The sequence below is a fragment of the Micromys minutus genome (genome assembly GCF_963924665.1).
Source record: "Micromys minutus genome assembly, chromosome: 6".
NCBI classification, from domain to species: domain Eukaryota; kingdom Metazoa; phylum Chordata; class Mammalia; order Rodentia; family Muridae; genus Micromys; species Micromys minutus.
The window spans coordinates 19,575,276-19,595,698 of record NC_137975.1 but is presented as its reverse complement, the minus strand read 5'-3'; the positions used below and the strand labels follow the sequence as shown (position 1 = coordinate 19,595,698).

The window sequence follows — 20,423 nt, the reverse complement described above, 5'->3', positions numbered from 1 at the left end:
CTCTCTGGAGCTTTGGGATTTCCCTCTTTGCATATGATCAAGGAATTAGATGGAGGTGATTCTTAAGTAAATAACACAACTCTCTGAAGGGACCCTGAGTTCATTAGGACCCCACTGGCTCACAGTGCCCTGCAGCATGAATAATATTAATGTTCCATATGTGCTATCCATTATCCATCCATCTGGCAGGCTTAACTCACTCATGTGAGTGAGACTTTCCAGTGTAATTCTGAGAGTAAAATCATGGCTCCCCCCCTCGTATGTGTGTGTGTGTACTTGTGTGTATGATTGTATTCTAGTTTACATGTACATACAAGGCCAAGTGTATGTATAGGCAAGCATTGAATGCACTGAACCCTCTCCCTAGCCAACAGTTCCTGCTTAATTACAAACCTGGGATACGGGTCCTTATATGTCTCATTGTAATAATTTGGGCATCTACACTTTTAAATTTTGTGGTCTTCCATTTAAAGACCTGGTGTCACCAAAGGACTCAAGTACAGACATTTTGAAGTCCCAGTTCAACATCAGATGGTTTTGTGGAGCACACACTGGGGAGGGGGCCTTTTAACTGTGCACACCCATTGCCCCAAGGCCAGTGAGAAGAGACGGGTTCAGCGGAGAAATCCAACCAGGCTTGATGGCCAGATAGCAGGATTCATGCCTCAGCTTCCCTTTTAAGACTTAGTTCCTATTTCTCTGTGTTCAAAGACTGGGAAGTACTTCATTGTTTGTTTGCTTGTTTATTTGTTCTGTTTCCCTGAAGTTGGCCCTTGGATGTTTCAGAACATGGGGGGGGGGGGGGGGGGGGGGGGGAGAAGTGTCCTAGAATTTGAAAATAATTTCTTCTTCCTTTTGAACTCTTAGATTTTTTTAGACAATGATTTCAAACATTCTATTATTCTCGGAACTTTCCCCTGGCAGTGAAAAGGCCGTATCTGGTGTGCTGATGAACTCACAAACGAGACATGTGACCCACGGGGCTGTCGATCTGAATGGTGTTTTTTTTCTTTTTAGCTGTCTCCGTCATGAGGTACAGCGCCTCTGCCTTCGGGTTTGCAGTAAGTAGCCTGAAATATACTCACCGTGGTAAAATTCTGCACTTGTCCCCTTAGCCTGTGACTCTCACCCCAGTCATAAAATAACAGTGCTTAGCGGATCCGAGATGAGGGCGAAAAGTGTCACTTTAGTGACAGCTTCTGTGAAAATGACAGCGTAGTAGGATTAAAGGCGTCAGCATGGGATATTTCTCAAGTGCATGTCCGGGTAGCACATGTTCTGTGAAGGGGTTGGAGAGGACGTTTCGGGAGGGTTACCTCCTTGTGCCCTTCTAGGTTGCATGCTGGTCTGCACACCTGGGTGGTGCCTATGGTGGTGCATATGGTGGTACACACAGAGACACTGGGAGTTCAGATAGATCGTGGTTCACACTAGAAGTCAGTCTGTCCATAGCCCTGCTAAGGGGACAGGGGTTTTCTGCCTGTCTCCTGGTGGAAATAGGTCCATGGAGGTAGGTATGCTGAAATCCTGAGTGCCTCAAGCAAGTTCCTTCCCTCCTTGTTGCAGAGACAGAGGGCAGTCTGTACTGGGTCCCACACCCACACTGCCCTTTGTTGTAAGAATTAATGTTTTGAGAACGTTGCCTTGAGGATGTTGCAAATTCTTTTAAGAGTCTTGTGAAGGATATAAATGGCCCCAAAATTACAAATGAGCACACTGGTAACCAGAACACAAACCACATATATACAACATCCAGAAATAAACATTCAATATATACACACAGAAAGAGATACATATACAACACACACATAGCATAGGCACACACCCACCCAGAAGTAAATACACAACACAGACACACATGTGCATGAACATACACATATACATACACAACATACGCAGACTTAGAAACATCCCTCCCTCCCTCCCTCTACCCCCCCTCTGGTTATCTCAAAGGCATAGAACTTTCTATATGATATCAAACTGTTGGTATACTTCCTGGACCTCCTGAACCTAGCTAGAACATCTCTAGTAAGAGCCAGAATTAGAATTTGTACCCAAGTTTTTTACTTACTATGTATAAGAAAATGCCAATGTCATCTTGCCTGTCATAAGATTAAACAATTTCATGTATTTCAGAAAACAGTATTTCCCATTCTAATCTCCTATCCCATATCTCCTGGGATCCTCGGGCTCTGAGAACAGAGCCATCCGAAAAAGAGCCACGGTGTGCAAAGCCCAGAGCTCCACCATGGAGTTCAAAGTGGCTGCAAGAAGCATGCAGAAATACACTTACTCAAAGATGCTTATTCACACTGTCCGGTCATTGTGCAGTTGGCCAGTGTGTTCATGGTTGTGCCTTGCTAACTTGAGCACCACTAATGTCCTGTTTCCTTCTCTAGTTTGATGCCATCCTGGATGTGCTGTCCTCAGCCATTGTCCTCTGGCGTTACAGCAATGCAGCTGCCGTGCACTCTGCTCACAGGGAGTACATGTAAGTAGATTCTTCCAGTTTGCAGGAGCCTCAGATGAAGGCCTTGCCATTACCGTCAGCACAAATCCTCCTTCATTCTTTGTCCCCATGTTGACAGAGGGTGCAAGTTGCCTTTGATGTTATCTGATGTGCTGTGAGCCATCAGACAGGTCTGTCCTGGGATAGTCACAGGAACACATACTCTTTATAATTTGTTTAGCTCCCTGATCTGGAGTCTGGGGTGAATATTTTCTGGATGCATTCACCTATTTGTACATCTGTCCATTATTTCAAACATCCACCCACTCTTTCGTCTGTCCATTTCAGCCATCCATCCATCCATCGATCCATCCATCCATCCATCCATCCATCCATTCTCATATTCACACATGTCCATCTATCTTTCCATTCATCCATCTGTCTGTCTGTTCATCCACCCAAACTCAGAATTATCTGTGGGCCTTGGATTTTAATTCTGTCTAAGAGTATAAAGAGAAAGTGTTGTGCTTGCTTCCCCTTTATTTTAGAGTTAATAATTCCAAATTTGGTCCATGTCTTCAGAAGAAATTGAGTTCTTCTTTCTAATTTTTTTCAAAAATCTTATTTTTTTAAAATGCTTTTTGTATTGTACTTCAGTCACAAGCTAATTATTGTGGCTTTTCTGTAGAACTGAAATCTTTGCGAACATTCACCAGGTAAGCCTTTGGTTTCCCCAGGCCAAGGTTGGTGATAAGAAGTGTCTTTAATTTCGTTGTTTTCAATTTTATTTTATTTGTGTATGTGTGTTTATGTGGGTACAGGTGCAAATACCCACCCAGGTGTTGTGTGTGTGCATTCCAAGGGCAGAGGTCAACCACAGGTATTATTCCTCAGGTGACATCCACCTTGTTTTCTAGACAAGGTGACAATCTCTCTTAATTTAAAAAACTTTTACTTATTTTTTGAGATTATAATATAATTGCATTAGTTTCCCTCTTCCTTTCCTTCTCATAGCTCACCTACTAAGCTAAATTGGCTGTCCAGTGAGCCACAGGAATTTGCCTAGCTCCACCTCCCCAGTCTGAGATTATAGATGTGGACTCCCCATTCAGCCATTTTAGGGGGTCCATACACTAATGTGGCAAGCACAGCCCTGACTGAACCATCCTACCAGCTCTGGTTTCACTGTTTTAAAAAGTGCCCAAATAGATACATTAAAACCTTCCTCAGTTACCCACTATCAAAGGTGAAGGACATTAAAAACTGTGTCAGTTACCCACAATGCAAAGGTGAAGGTGATGCTTTGAGCCTCCTTGGGTGGTTGTTCATTGAATAATAATCATGAATTCCTAATCTAAGGATTAAGTGATACTTATAATCCTCTGTATCACTGGCTTTGGTTAACATTCTAATCTCTGGTTAAAATTCATGAGATCACTGCTGGCTGTGAATACATTTGCATATTAATGAGTCCAAACAAGCAATAAGGAATCCAGTTAGAAAAACCATCCGGCTCTCCCTCTCAGCTAGTTTCTAGAGAGTAACTTGGGAAGGAACTGAGAAATATCCAACTGGCTTCTAGAAAAGGTCAGTTCTCTTACTTTTATGGTTTGCAATCATGGCCTCGAGTTTGAAATTACCAATGTAGAAGATGGCCGCCCTCCTGCATTTGGCCACATGAAAATGGAGTGTGTGATGTTTCTGCCTCACCACAAGATGTGACCTCTATGTTTTTTTTTTCCTGAATTAAAAACAGCCACAACAACAAATCTTTTACAAAACTCATGTAGTTTAAAATTTGATTTTTTTGGTATGATGCCGGCAAAACTGCACTTGATTGTAGCCAAAAAGGCTGAGAAAAAGAGAACGTCTATACTCACTGGCTATTCCCACTTCTTCTGTAACTCATAAATGTGGTTATGTGGTATGGTGAGCTATCCCTGGGAAGGACAAATATTCATCTACTCCTCTTGAGGAGCGAACCAGTGAGCACAGTTGGGTTCCTAATGGGACCATGAACAACTTGTGGATGACCAAACCACCATGATGATTCCTGCCAACTCGAAAGGCTCTAGAATCCCCGAAGAGACAGCTTTTGAATGTGTCTGGGAGAGAATTCATTATTTCGTTAACTGAGTTGGGAAGACCTGCCCTAAGTGTTGGGAGCACCACCCCATAATCTGGACTGTACACTGAGCACCAGAACCTTACACTGTCTGGTTCTGTACTGTGAACACAATGTCACTAACAGCCTTCCTGGCCTGCTGCTATGACTCACCCACCATGATGGCCAACACAGCCCAACTGTGAGCCAAAATAAATCTCTCCTTCTTAAGTTGGTTTTGTCATAGCAGCGAGAAAAATTCCCAGTAGAACACCAAAGAAAAATTCTCTCCCTTCCCCAGCAATGGTTAATTTATACATCCTCCAAGAAGGGCAGGGCCCCATGAGTCTTCCCTGCCTCCATTACACAGGATTAGTGACCCAGTCTAGCATGGGCATTCTTCCTGCAGTGTCACAGGTGCTAAGAGTTCAAAAAGGTGACACCTCATGCCTGAGTATGCTGTATGTGTGTGTGCGTGTTTGTGTGTGTGTGTGTGTGTGTGTGTGTGTGTGTGATATGTGTGTCATGTGTGTGCCATGTGTATGCCTGGTACCGTTGGAGGTCAGAAGGGGGCATTAGATCGCCTGGAACTGGGTTAAAGATGAATGTGACCTGTCATGTGCATGGTGGGAATAAGACCCAAGTGCTCTGGAAGAATGTTCAAGGGACAACATGTGACCCCTTACGGGAGAGTGATACAACATGCAGTTTTTGTCGCTGGCTTTCCTCAGCATACACTCTCCAGGCTTATCCATTGTATACAGTGTGACAGTCTCTTCCTCACTGCCAGCGGGACAGTTCTCCATGTGGTGTGTCTATCCAACATCCACCCTTCATTGGGCATTTCTCTTGTGTCTATCCTTTTGTGACCAGGACTTATTCTGCTGCATAGCAGTGCATCTGTGTCTCTCTCAGAACCAGTTTCTAGTTCTTCTGGAACTGTGCTGAGTAGGGTTGACAGATCACATGGCCAGTCTTTTAGACTTTTTTTCTCCGAGGAAACTCCATACTGTTTCCAAAGAAGCTGTGCCGTCCCCAAATCCTGCCAATTAATAAAAACAAAAACAACCCCCCTTCCAAATTGTATTGGTTACTTTAAAATTTTTAAACATTTTAAATTGTATATGTGTATATCTGCGTCAAGAAACTACACGTGAGCAAGTACAGTGCCTACAGAAGTGAGGAAACCATGTTGGAGCCCTTGATCCTGGAAGCATGGGCAGCTGTGAGCACTGAGTGTGCATGCTGAGAAGGAAACACTGCAAGAACAGTGTGTGCACTTACTGCTGAGCCATCACTGCGGCCCCTCTTTTTATATGAGTGATAAGTTTAGAGACTGCAGATATGTTAGGCAGAGTTCTCTAGAGGAGCAGAACTGATGGAATGAACATATATGACACAGAACATATATGGGCTTCCGTGGCATGAGCCAGGTAGTCCAACAGTGGCCATCTGTATGCTAGAGGGCTGAGCACTCAGGAGCTGCCTGGTTTGTGAAGATGGCTGCCCGGGGTACTTATACCATTTTTATGAGACTATCCTCTTACACTCAAAGAGACTGGTCCTCACGGCCATGTTAATAATACACCTCGAGGTCACTTAAGACTTGGCCTGACATCCTGCCGTGTACTCAGCCTGTTTGTTTAACTTGTTTTTAAGGGAATAACACTATGACAAACCTCACTTGCCTTGGATTTTCCATGTCATCAGCTTTTACTACCTAAGCTAATTCATAGCTTTCATCTTAAATTATGTACTCCTCAATGCCCCTGAGTCAAAGCAGGGTGTATGTATCTGTGTGTGTGTGTGTGTGTGTGTGTGTGTGTGTGTGTGTATAACACGCATATGCAAGTTATAGTAATCATTTGCAAGAACAGCTACCAGGTTGGAAGCAATCTTGTACAACAAATATCTGCCATAGGTTTACCTGCCACAAATGTTGAAAATAACATGGGTATAAATGATAGTCTATGTTTAAAGTAATATTTTGTTTTCTTTGGGGTTAACAAGTTTAGGTCAGTTGGAATCTGTGACTTAATATCTATAAAACTCTGTTAAAGGGGCTGGGACACTAAGATGATGAGCTGCTATTCCAGAGGACCTGGGTTCCATTCCCAGCACCCACATGACAGTCACAACTGTCTGCTATTCCAGTTCCAGGGGAACTGACTCCCTTTTCTGATCTCACTCACGTGGAACTTATCCACACACTCAAGCAAGACACCCACATGTAAACATAAACAAATATCTAAACAACAAAATTCCGTTAAAGATGTTTATGAGGTGCCTTATTCCTTCCCCATGGAATTCCTTCTGTGCTGTTCAGTAAATACAGAGCAAAAAACTTTGTTAGGGACACAGGCAATAGGGACAGACACACACATGAGAAACAGAATATAGACAAGCCGGGAACCACAAACAGTAAACAAAAGACACAAGGAGAGACGTGAAGAACTCCTACTTTGGCTCACTCTTGGTTAAATGAATTCAAGGGGATGGGCTGAGCTTTTCTTCCCCTAATGCAACATTGATGCATTTTGGTGTCTCTGAGTCTATTTTAATGCATTTCATCAACGTGTAACAGTAATCCCAGTCTGATGCTGAAGGCCCAGATAATCAGTTCTCGGTTGCTGGTCTTCAGTCCATACTTGGAAACTAAAGAACCTAGAATCTGATGTCAGCCAAAGAGGTTAGGGTAGCAGCAGAGCATTGATGGATATATCCGCCCACAAGAAGTGAAGCCAGCCCGGCACCAGCACCGCTGTCCTTTCCAGGATCTTTGACTGTAGCTGGAAGGGGCCTCCTACTGTGGGGGCAGGAAGAAGTCCCTGCTGCTTGGTAATCTTCCCCCAAATGCCCACACAGACCCACCAGGGTCTCCCCTTGTGTCTTCTGCCTATAGTTTGCGGTTCCTGGCTTGTCTATATTCTGTATCTTGTGCGTTACCGACTGGATCCCAGATCCTCAATAATGAAGATTAATCCCCATAGAAGAGCATCAGTTTCACATAGACTGAGATTTTTCAACATGTGCGAGGAGAGAAGCCAAGGAGTCAAAGTCTGTCTGTAGGGAGAGCCGTCAGATATGTGAGTGTCTGTCCTAATTTCATTTCTCTTGCTGTGATAAAATACCCGAATAAAAAGCAGCTTAGGGGAGAAGGTGTTTATTTGGCTGACAGTCCCAGGTTACAGTCATTAGTATTAGAGACGTCACAGTGGCAAGAGCCTGGCACAGCTGGTCACATCCACACCCACTATATCTACAGCTAAGACAGAGAGAAACGGGCGTGTGCACGCTTAGTGGCTCAGCTCACTTTTCTACTTCTTAGACATAGATTATTTTTATGTGTATGTGCATATCTGAGTGTATGTGTGCCATGTGCAGAGGGGAATCTATGGAACCCATAAGAGGGCATCAGATTCCCTGGGTGTTGAGTTACAGATAGACATGAGCAGCCATGTGAGTCCTGGGAACTGAACCTGGGCCGTTCGTATAGAGCAGTAAGCACGTGTGATTACTAAGCCCTTTTCTCCTCTTCAGTGGAGAGCCCCGGCTTATGTAATGGTCCCCCACAGTGTGCTAGGTCTTCCCACATCAATTAAAAACTAAGATGATCCTGGCATGGTGGAGCTCCTTCTCCCCCTTCCCAGTCCCATGCCCGGGGAAATCTAAAGTCCTGCATTAGAACCAACTGGGGGTAGGTTCCCAGAAGCTCCCTACGGACACTCTCTTATGAACGTTTTGTGGGGGAGGGGCATAATTAGCATTCATAATACAAGCAGCTACACTGGCCAGCACACATGAGTTCTGGGAATTAAACTCAAGACTTCAGGCTCACCAATAAGCCATCTCATGGATCCATAGGAAATTAGTGTCCCACCCACTGTGGCCCAGAGAAGCCTTAAGTGTTCATTTGTCACAGCCTAGAGTCATCAGAGAGGGGGTGTTTCAATTGAGGAATTGCCTAGATCAGGTTGGCCCGTGGGCATGCCTCTGAGAAAATGTCTTTATTGCTAATTGACACTGGAGGGCCGAGCTCACCGTGAGTAGTACCTTTCATTAGGCAGGGGTCCTGCCAGGACCTGTATAAGTAAGCATGAGCAAGTAAGCAAGCCAGAGAATGTGCGAGCAAACAGGGTTCCTTCATGGTTCCTGGCTTAAGTTCTTGCCTGGCATCCCTCAGGGAGAGACTGTGACCTGGAAATGTAAGTCAAAGAAACCCTTTTCTCTCCAACACCGCTTTTGTTACAGTAATAGAAAGGAAGCTAGAACTGCACCCCTGAAAGTTTAGGCCACTGCTACCAATAGATTCTTCTGCAATAGACGAGGAGGCGGGAGGCTGTGGGTGGGTAGAGCCCAGCCTTCGAGCATTTGCTTAATATGTCTTATGCTGGGTACCATCTCCAGCATCAAAGACAAACAAGCAATTCAAGGGATTTGCGCATGAGAGAAGATTATCAAGGGTGGCAGGGAGGTGCCCGTTATGGAGGCTGAGGGGGAGAGACGAGTGCACTATTGGGACTTGGCCAGGCTGAACAACACTGGGAAGGTCAAGCCTGTCTAACCATTCTCAGCCCCCTGCACCTTGGAAAGTACAGGAAGAATAGTTTCCTGCTGCTGTCAGCTGCCAGGGCCATTGGGATGCTTGCCACAGAAGGTACAGCCTGGCGCTCTTTGGGATGCCTCTGACATTTTACATATGATAACTGCACAGGTGGGGCCCCACACAGGCTCCCCAGGCCCAGCTGTCTCCCTGGGCCATCCAGCAGCTCCCTAGAGTGAGAGATGGCAGCAGATGGGGCTATTGCTCACTTCCACAGGCTTTCCTTCCACAACTGAGTCAGTCACACAGCCTGAGACGCCTTCCTCCAGCTCCAAACGTATGTGCCCATAGCAGGATGCTCGGCGGAGTGTTGGAAAGCGGATCCGAGTGTTCCGCAACGAGTGTTCTTAGAGGTTCAAGGATGCTCTGTGTGCCTTCCAGGTGAAATAAATGGGACACATGGTTCGCACGCAGGGAAACAGCATCACCCTCTTTTCAATTTGCAGAGCAAATGACTTGGCTTCAGAATGCCCAGCTCACAGGATGGCTCCGACGGCGCCTGCCCTTTTGATACCTGGCACCAACAAGTATGTTGGTAACGCTTGGGAACAGCTCCAAAAACTAAAAAAAGAAAAGGAGCTGATTTTAGGCCAGCGAGATGGCTCAGCAGCTAAAGGAGCTTGTCACCAATCCTGCTGGCCTGAGTTCAATCCCCAGGACCCATGTGGTGGAGGAGGGAGCTAAGCTCCCGAAAGTTGTCCTCTGACTGCCACACTGTGGCATGTGTCACTCACCTAAAATAAATAACAGTAAGAATTATTTTCTTAAAGAGAGGTGACCAATTTATCAAAGAGGTGGCAAATTGGTGGCTTGCTTCTGGTGCGGTAGCCAAGTGGCCTGCAGGGTTACATGCCACAACTGTTTTAGTACATCCTCCCCAGCTTCTTATGGGTGTTTGATCTGGACCTGAAAAGCAAATCACATTTTTTTTTTTGGTTTTTGTTTGTTTGTTTGTTTTTCCCTAGGCCTTTCACATTACAAACCTTTTAGGTTTGTTTTCTATCAACTGCAGAAGCTGGTCTAGGAGAAGGAATAACTTCCCAAGTGTACTCAACTGTTGGGACATGAGGCAGGAGGAGCCCTAATAATCTGAGCTCACTTGATGTAAAGAATGGATCCTGTTGTGCTGAAGGGAGAGGGGAGATGGCCTCTAATGCCAAAAGCCTCTCAGAGTCAAAGGGTAGGAAAACCTTGCCAAGACACAGGCATGAGGCTTAAGTGTGTGTGTGTGTGTGTGTGTGTGTGTGTGTGTGTTTGTGTGTGTTAGAGAAAAGAGCATATAGTCTTGGTCTCTGTTAACACTAAAATGTGAGCCCCAAAAATATACAAAATAAGCATAGTGACATTTCTCCACAGTCCCAGCCCTCAGGAGGCGGAGACAGGAAGATTAGAAATTCCAGTTAACCTTGTCTATGTAGTGAGCTTGCGGGCAGCCTGGGCTACAAGAGAGCCTGTCTCAGACAACAACCAACCAAGCCAAGCCGAGTCTGAGGAGAAAGTTGCCCCAAGCTTTAAATGAAGATTAAAGCCCCTCCCTTTCTGTGGCTTTTGTGGGGGAGGGGTGGTGATTGAATGAACAGCTGGAGCTGATGTGTCTTTCTTCCTTTGTTTTGTTTTGTTTTGTTTTGAATAGAAATGGCTTCTGATCCTCCTGCCTCCACCTCCCAAGTGCTGGGGTTACAAATGTGTACCACAGCGTCCAGTTATGCATTGGTGGGGATTGAACTCATAATCTCAGTGTATTTGTTGCTTCTTTGCTGCTGTGGTGAAACAAATGACCGAGGCACTGGGATGGTGGTTCCGGAAGGTTAGAGGTTATGGTGTCAAAGTACAGGCACAGTGGCAGGCAGCTGGTGCTGCGAGCTCACGTCTCTATCCATCAGCAGGCAATGGAGAGTGGAATGGGCATGATACTTGGCTTTTGAAACCTCAAAACTCTCACCCCAAGAGACAGATTTCCTCCAACAAGGCCACACCCACTAATTCTTCTCAAACAGTTCCACCAACATGGGACTGTGCATTTAGACACATAAGTCTGTGGTGGTCATTCTCATTCAAACCACCACACTCATACATGCTAGGCAATTACTCTACCAACTAGCTTAGCCCCTAAAGGTTCTTTTTTTCCCCTAGTAGTAAACTCTTGTGTGTTCAATTCTGACTTGAGTATATGTGTCAAGCACATTATAAGACACCTAGAGGGAATAAGACCAGTTAGCTTGATCCCAGTGGACCTAACAGGAGAAGGTGGCCAGTGCAGAGGTAAAGGTGGCTGGGAAACAGCACTCCTAGGGGGGTTGTGAGAAGGGTTTCTCTAAAGCTGGAGGTCAAGGACAGTCTGATACCATGATACTGAGGTCGGCTAGAAGGAGCCTGGACATACAGTGTTCCTAGATGAAGAGTTAGCAGTGGGGTACTTAAGGAGAGGCCAGCTGGCTGCATTTGAGAGTCAGAAAAATAAGTTACTAAGGCTTGGCCTAAGTAGTGAGGGGACTCACAGCTGAGGCCTCATAGTCCTCAGGAGGAAATTGTGATTATAAGAGAACTGGGATGCCATGGGCAGGTTATTAAGCCTTCGGAGGAGGGGCCTGGTGATAGTTAATGTGAGCTCAGCTGGTTCGCTCTCCAAGAAACCTAACAAGATTGTGAACACAGGAGGTTCCATATTGCTTCTTAAAAAGAACAATACGTTTTCATTCATGTCATCAAATATTGTTGTGGTGCATACGTGAAAAATAACCCTCTTTCAATGAGTACAGATTTCAAAGTGTTCCCTAGTCCATGGTTACCCTGGTCACATCCTTCCTACCCCCCTCTGTGAACGGCCATCACCACGAGCCGGTGCTGCACTCCCAGCATATTTCCTTTGAAAATCAATAGAACATACATGTATATGCTGTTTGCACACACATGTAACTAGGTATGAAAATGAGATCTTTCTCCACATATCCCTCCGTAACCTACTTTTCTCCCAACTCAAAGTCAAGGACCTTTTTCGGATCTCTTTCCTATATACCCAATCTGTTCTTTTTAGTGGCTTTGGAGTTTTGCTATTGGCACTATTTAGCAGTGTATCAGGATCTCCGAATTGCTTCAGCTTTTGTTATTTTAAGCCGTGAACATGTCTCACTACTCCAGTATGAATTATGTGACAGGCAACTTACCTGTCACATAAACACAAGGACCAGAATTCTAGCCTCAGAGGCTGGCTCCTTTTGGGAGGCTGGGCCTGGTGCTGTGCTCTTATTCCAGCTTTGGTGAGGTGACTATAGGAAGATCCCTGGGGCCCTCTGGCTATCTAGCCTAGCCTGGCTGGTGAGTTCAGGTCAGTGAGAGACCTTGTCTTAGAGAAATGAAATTAAACCGGGGGGGGGGGGGGAGGGATGGCTGGAGAGATTTCTCAGTGGTTTAGAACTAATGCCGTTCTTTACAGGCCCTGGATTCTATTCCCAGGCAGCTCACAACTATGTCCAGCTCCAAGGGATCCCACATCCCATTCTGGCCTCCCAGGGACCTTGTACTCATGTGCACAATAGCTAAGATATATGGTACCCAAGGAAGGACAATCGAGTTGTCCTTTGGAGCCCACATGTGTCCACACACACACACACACACACACACATGAACACATACAGAGGCAGTTAAGCCATGAGGCTTAAATTCCTGTGTCCTAGTCCAGACTGCATTTTGGGTAAGGAGGAAAGCTGTTTGGGCCACAGTGTGAAAGAGACCTGAGCCCTGACAGTCCCCAGGCACCGTGGGTGGTTGCTCACCACCGATCTGGAATCCTGATTGTTCACGGAGTGGCTGCGGGAACTAGAAACACTGCCAGCCCCCAGTGCACACAGGAATGAGGAGCGTATGTAGGAAATGTTAACTCACCGATTTCATATGTATGAGTAGCCTGGCCCGTTCCCCAGACGCTCCTCACCACGTGTGCACAGCTGTAGGGCTGGATCTGGTTGCTTTGCTTAATGTCATGAGTAACTAAAGCCAGGGACAAGGCTCACAAACAAAAGACTACACAAAGCCAGGCCTGCCTCTGCTCATAAGGAACCAGCCATTGGGCTTTTCCAGAGATGTGACCGTCTGCAGCCGTGGTGAGCACGGGCAGAATAAAGCCCTCACTTCTCTATTATGGAATTGACATTTGCAAATATCACAGCCTATGAAAGCCAAGGAAGGTTATGCGGGAGGCTGGGCTGAGGAGCGCTTTTGGGGGAAAGGACTCAGACTCATATTTCTGCCTGTGTTGTTTTTCGCCTCAAAACAGTTCATCAAGATTGAGCTGGCTGTAGTGTTAAGGGGACAGCATTTGAGGCTTGTCATGTGCTATATGGACATGAGCAGGGGAAGTGGGGGAGGGGGAAGGTTTAAGGGGGAGTAGCTTTTTCATGGTGCATCCCAGTTTAAGAGCAGAAGCTACAGATAGCCAAGACAGACTCTCCAGCATAGAAGGGCAGGGCTTTAGGTACCTCAGAAACATAGGTCCTGATTATTTCTTTTTTAAATGTTTGGTTTTATTTATTCAGTATGCATATGTCAACATGTCTGTGAAGGCCCCCAGAGGCTAGAAAAGGGTGTCAGAGCCCCTGGAGCTAGAGTTAGAGGCAGGTGTAGGCCACATGGCTTAGGTGCTGGGAACTGAACCCCTGGTCTCTTAGAGAGTAGCAACTGCTCTTCACTGCTGAGCCATTTTTCCAGCGTCAAGCTTGTAGTATTGTGCTGAACATGTATACAGCTGAACCTTGCCAGGAAACCATGCATGTTTCACGCCCCCCTCATTCTTACTCAGGCTCTGATTACTAACTCCTGCTGACCTGGGATACTAGAGCAACATAGACAGTTGAAATGGCATTTAATCAAGTTAACTGACAGGATTTCATGTAGCTCAGGCTGGCCAGTATGATGTCAGCTTCTGGTCCTCCTTCCTTCACCTTTGAGCTCTGGGATTACAGGTGTGTGGTACCACACCTGGTGCACAGTGTATGTGATGCCGGGGATGGACCCAGGGCTTTGTGCATGTGAAGTAAGCGCTCTTCCATCTGAGTTACATCCCAGGGCTCCTAAAAGGAGAAATACAAACGTTTTGTGGCAAAGCAGAAGAAATACAAATGCCTTTCCTCCCTTCTGTATATCACAACCACAGTAGGATAGAAATAGGCCATAAAAAATATCCACCAAGGCTCAAGAGGATCAGAGCATCCTTGAGGAAGTGTGGAAAGGTAGGCAGAATGCTTTGCTCTTGGATTCTGTGTTTTCTGATGCCAGACTGGTCCATTTTGAAGGAAGCAGACTACAGACAGAGCTCAGTGGTTAAGAGGCTGCTATTCCAGAGGACCGGAGTTTCATTTACAGCATCCATATCGGGCAACTCGCAAATACCTGTAGCTCCAGCTGCAGGGGATCTAAGTCTCTCTCCTGGCCTCCAAGAACACTACACCTGTGTGTGCAAAACCCACCCATAACTGTCTATCTATACATAGTTTTTAAAAGGAAATTGTGAAAAGGAAGAGTGGATGCTATGTGCATTTGTATGTGTTGGTGTTATATGTTTGGGTGTTGGGGAAATTTATTATGGGAGAGAGTAAATTTGTACATTAGCTACTTTCCAGACATAATTACCTTGATTTATTCCTCTCCCAACCCAGAGAGAAGGCCAGGTTATTAGATTCAGTTCCACTGAAGGCATCTGTTAGGGAGTTAATGAAAAAGCCTGAAAGCTGTTCTTCAGGCTGCCCTCCTCCACAGAGTAGAGGTTCTCAGGTAGGTGGATCGCAGGAGGTCTTCTTTGAATTCCTCTGAGATCCATTTGATTCTGGGAGGGCAATCCTAAAGCGTTTCCCTTCCCACCTCCTTCGTCCTTTGCCTAAATCTGAGAGTATTCACAGTGGGTGACAGCTGGGGAGACAAGGACAGTCTGAGGAGGAACTTTAAGGGGTGTGGTTGGAGGAGGCCGAGATGCAGTTTCTGTATCTGTTTCCTTTGATTTGGGACTCAACATTGTATCTATGTCTCTCCTTGTTAGTGTAACACAATACTGACAAAAGCCACTTAAGGAAGCAGGTGTTTATTTGGACTTAAGAGTTTGACAGTACAGCCTGTGTAGCAGGGAGACGGTGGCCACAGGTGAGGCAGCTGGCTGGTCACATTGCTCCCTTCCCATCCCCCAGTTAGGAGAAAGAGCAAGACAGATTCTGGTGATCACTTTTGCTCTCTTCCATATTGAGCTCAGAACCCAGAGTGTGGAACGACTATGTCCAACCTCATCAGTCTGATCTAGAAGCTTCTTCATAGACATTTCCAGATGCTTGTTTCTAAGTGGTTCTAGTGCCTGGCAATGTGACAGTCACTGTTAATAACCACACACGGGGACATCCTAGAGGATCTTGGGAAGGAATGGGCTGGCTGTTGTGTTGCCAGTGGCCTTGGTGAGCACCCAATGTCACTTATACAACTGCATTTCTCTTACCGTCTTGGGTAACAACCCTGCAGCCCCCACATGAATGCAAGTAACTTCCCATTGTAAAAGAGTGTGTGTGTTCTAAATGTAACAGGATCTCCCGGTTTTCCAATGAATGTGTATTCATTTACAAAGTGAAGCTTGCCACAGTGTGAAAATGAAGGACAGTCTTATCCCGCCATAGAGAAAATGATGATGGTGGACTCACCTCCATCTCTTTATGCCCAGGTTCAGAAGCTGCAAAACTGGGTCCATGCTATGTCCTCTGTTGTGTCTCCTGATCTCCGGAGGAGGTTTCTAGAGTGAGGATCCTTTGTTATTTAAAAACTCTTGATGGCCACGTGACTGTTCTATCTACCAAGGGAAGCATCTTCTCTTTCAGTAAACGCTGTGTGGGGCCGGATGACTCAGCTCAGTTGGTTGAGTGCTTGCCTACAAGATCCAGGCCCTGGGTTCAGACCCCAGCACCACATACACAGGTCCCTAATCCTAGCATGCAGAGGATGAAGATGAAATCATCTTTGTTCATGGAGTGAGTTCCAGATGAGCTTAGGCTACATGAGACCCTGTCTCAAAACCAAACAAAACCAAATTCATGTATGTTCTCTTCTTGTTACACATCATCTAATAAAAATCACACAACTTTGCATCTGTTTGGTTATTTTCTCAGGAGCAGACTCTCTGGTCAGGAATATTTTACGAAACTGTCCTCTGAGGGGACTGTGGTCAGCATCAGGCATTTCACTTCAAGAGGCGACAACTGAAGAAACAAAACACAACCATTAACACTAAAATGTTTTCTAAAGACGTAACCCCAGAGACCTCGACCTAAGTCGATTGCTTAACTAACCGAGATTTTCTGCAGTTTTATTGAACTAGAGTTTAGTTGACCTAGCTACACTGTTGCATTTCCATTCTTTGAAATGTTAAATGGAGCTGGAATGCTATGATGGCTCAGTGGATAAGAGCACTTACAGTGCAAGCATGAGAAGCCAAGTTCAAATCCCCAGCATCCTGTAAGAAGCTGGGAATGGCCACACGTACCCGTAACCCCGGCATTGGGACGGGAGGTAGAGACAGGCCTAAATAAAGCTGCGAGGTTCTGGTTCCCTGGGAGACTTTTTCAAGGCAGAGAGTAACAGAGAAAGACATCTGACATGCTATTCTGTCCTTCATGTGTGATTCCATGGATATGCACACCTACTCATTCACACACACACACACACACACACACACACACACACACACCACACACACACACACACACACACATCCCTGCTCATTCTCTCTCTCTCTCTCTCTCTCTCTCTCTCTCACACACACACACACACACACATACACACACACCTGCTCATTCACACACACACGCACACACACAGAGGGAGAGAGACAGAGAGGCAGACAGAGTGGCAGACAGAGAGACAGACATAATGCTGTGAGAAACTTGTCAAATACATTGATAACATCAAAATAGAGCAGCACAGGCAATGTCCAGATTTATAGGTTGGTGGAACCATGGTGGGGGAATGGGATTCGGCCAGTCCATTTATTCAGAGTGAACAACCTGGGTCAGACTTTCCTCTTTTTGAATATGTGTAAGTTGAATAGTAGCCATTCACGCATTTGAAGCAAGCCTCTATATGTTTCATGCCCAAGATCTACTTAGAAATCTCAAGGTGTATTTCTAGAATATTTTCCTGCTCTGCCAGGCTGCTCAAGGATTCTCTACACTAACCGGAATGATGGTCCAGTGTTTGGGAAGATTTAAATGGGACCCAGCTACTATTAAAGTAGCTGGTGCTTTTCTTACGTAGCGTTCGTGTGTGCATGCATAAGTACATGCATACCTGCATACTTGCGTGCATACATGAGTGCCTATTCTACTTTCCTTTTTGTTCCTGTGACAAAATATCCCTACTAAAAGCAAGCTAGAAAAGATTTATCTTAACTCACAGTTCTCAGTTACAGTCCACTGTTGTAGCAAAGTCAAAGCCTGAAGCAGCTGCTCACCTCACGTCCACAGTCAGAGGGAAGGGAATGCATGCATGCTTAGCACTAGCTTTTCCTGTTCTCACAAACCCAGGGCCCAGACCTGGGAATGGTGCTATCGACTTTCAGTCTTGGTCTTCCTACATCCATTAACTTAATTAGACGGCCCCCCCCCACACATGCCCAAAGACCGATCTGACCTGATAATCGCAATTCTAGATTGTGACAAGGTGACAAAAGTAACCATCAAATGTGTGGTGGAAAACCTTGTTCAGCTTTTTTCTTAACTGATATATTCCAGACATCATAGTGGAGGTGCCATCCTTCACCCACTATTGCCTGAGGCATATGAAATCGCTTAGGAAGTGCTGCTTAAACGGAAAGAGATGTTGAAGCTCCCTGCCTGCCTCCAGGTCTGCTGGTGAGCCTGAACTCTCAAAGTGGTTGATAATGTGGAAGTCATTGATGTGCCTTAAAATTCTAAAATTATGGAATTTTATATCACATACTATACATTTGTGTTCATAATTTTATAATTTATATAAAATATAACATGGTAAAAAATAAAATTAGCTGATATTAATTTATTAATAGCAGTTTCCTTTTATAAAGCAGAGAAAGTTGTCCAGGTGATGAAGAAGGAGAAGACTCAGAAACCAGGGAGAGGAGACTCTCCACGTTTTCTCAGAGATGGATCTGGAAAGATACTATTAATAGCTTAATATATACACATGCACATATATGTACACATGCACAGTGCAAGTACACACAAATATATTCATACATAGGCACACATACCTGTAAACACAAATGCCATATGTGGTCATGATGACATATGTGACCACACATAGCTGTGTATGCATACACATTTACATACACATGTATGCACACAATACGTGTAAATATATTCATACATAACACACATGTGCATCTCTTTACATATATGTGTACATGTATACGTATATATGTATGTATGCATGCATATGCATTCACACATGTATACATATGAATGGATATCCCTAAATGAAAGTGGCACCTGGGGGCTAGAGCTGGGATGGGCAGTGCTGTTGTGGCAATGTGAGGCTATGGTTTATTTCCCAAGCACTGGGAAACCAAAACCAAAAACCAAACCAAACCAAAACAAGTTCCTGAACCTTGGAAACGGCTCCTCCCCATTGTCTGTCAGTCCTGGGTCAATACAAATTCGAGCACCGTGTCCCAGCCCTTTCCTGTTAAGGGAAGTATTTGGCATGTGACCTTTTTAACAAGCTGGTGGATAATTCCCTAATTGATGTTTGATGACGTTCACACACAACTCCGGCCCCGCCTCCTCACCCAGCTACAAGCCATTAAACCAGCGAAGGTTGTAAATTGCTTATCTCTTTGGCTGTTTAGAATCAGGAGCCTTTCCCCCACAAAGAGCGTTAATGGTTAATAGAAGCACTGTGTACACAGGCATCGGTCTTACACACAAGACCCTCATTCTGTCATTCGCTTAACTACCTTTGGCTCTAATAGGGCAGATTGAATGCAGAGCTGTGAATTACTCAGCGCCTCATTAAACAAGCACAGTGAGGGGCGGGGTCATCCCTCCCCATCTGTCAGAGTGCCTGCAGCCTGGTGCCGGGAAGGGACAGGCCTGCAGCCCTGATGTAACACACCCGCACATTTCTTTCTTTCAACGTGCATGGGGGTTTAATCTTCTCCCTCTTGTTTTAAAAACCGCAAACAACAGATTAATTCAGAATCAGTGGGCAGACAAATCAGAGCAAAACGGGGCAGTTGGATTGAGCCGTGGATGAGCTGATGGAATCATTATGGGGTAGTGATAAGAGCCTTTGCTCTTTAGTGCATCCTGAATCATTTGGCTCCTTGGCTGGCAGTGCGTCCTTACAAGGCTGTGTATCTAGTCTATTAGTCTGTCTGTCTATCCAGCAAACCAAAGGACAAAGGACAGTGAGTGTCAGATCTGTGACTCCCAACACAACACAGGCACAGTGGACTCCACGTGTGTGCCCTAGTTGTGAGAATTTTGTGTAGGGATAAATATTCCATATACACACAAGGTCCCCAAGTGTTGGAAACTTAGCTGATGCTAGCACCTAAGGTATTAATAACAATTATTACTATCACTGCCATTCCTTGTGATTATAACCATTTTTATTATTTGCAATTAACCCATGGCGAGGAGCTACTCAGGAACAAATACGGGAAATGGATTGTCTTTGGCTGGTTGAGTCTTTGTTTGTGGATGTGTGTAAAAGACATCAGAGGTTGGCCTCAGGTGTGTTCCTCAGGAACTGTCCACCTTTGTCTTTAAGACAGGGTCTCTCGCTGGCCTGGGGCTCACTGATTTGGCTAGACTAGCCAGCCAGCAGTCCCCAGAGCTCATCCACTCCATCTTCGCAGTGCTGGGATTTCCAGCAGGCACCACCATACCTAGCTTTTTAATGTGGGTTCTGAGGATCAAACTCAGGTCCTCCTCATAATTGAAAGGCAAGTACTCTGTGAACCTAGTCATCTCCCTAGCTCATCGATGTCTTTTAAACTCTGTATCAGATCCCAAGCTGAAAAGAATCTCTGTATGGGAATTCATTTATCACAGTCAAATAGCTGCTCCCAGTACACACGGGGTTCCTGATGTCAAGGTGCCTGGAAAACCCCTGTACTGAAATTCAGTCTGGCACTGTTCCCTGAGCCTGGGCTTTCGGTGGCTCCCTTCTGCCCCCTCCCCCCAATTTTTTATAGAAAGAAAGGGTCTCACTGGAGACTAAGCTTCCTCCACTCTTAGAAATGACATCACAGTGATAGACTC

The 20,423-nt window shown here is 45.4% G+C and overlaps 1 protein-coding gene across 1 annotated transcript in view; it reads left to right on the top strand.

Annotated features, from left to right (window-relative positions):
• Positions 1 to 20,423, top strand: part of TMEM163 (transmembrane protein 163) — a gene marked incomplete at its 5' end in the record, with an annotated part of 163,382 nt that overhangs the window by 105,440 nt on the left and 37,519 nt on the right. Inside the window, 2 exons of the mRNA XM_080918127.1 lie at positions 1,018 to 1,061; positions 2,400 to 2,491. Coding sequence (XP_080774253.1) covers positions 1,018 to 1,061; positions 2,400 to 2,491 — 136 coding nt within the window. The remainder of the gene's footprint in view (positions 1 to 1,017; positions 1,062 to 2,399; positions 2,492 to 20,423) is intronic.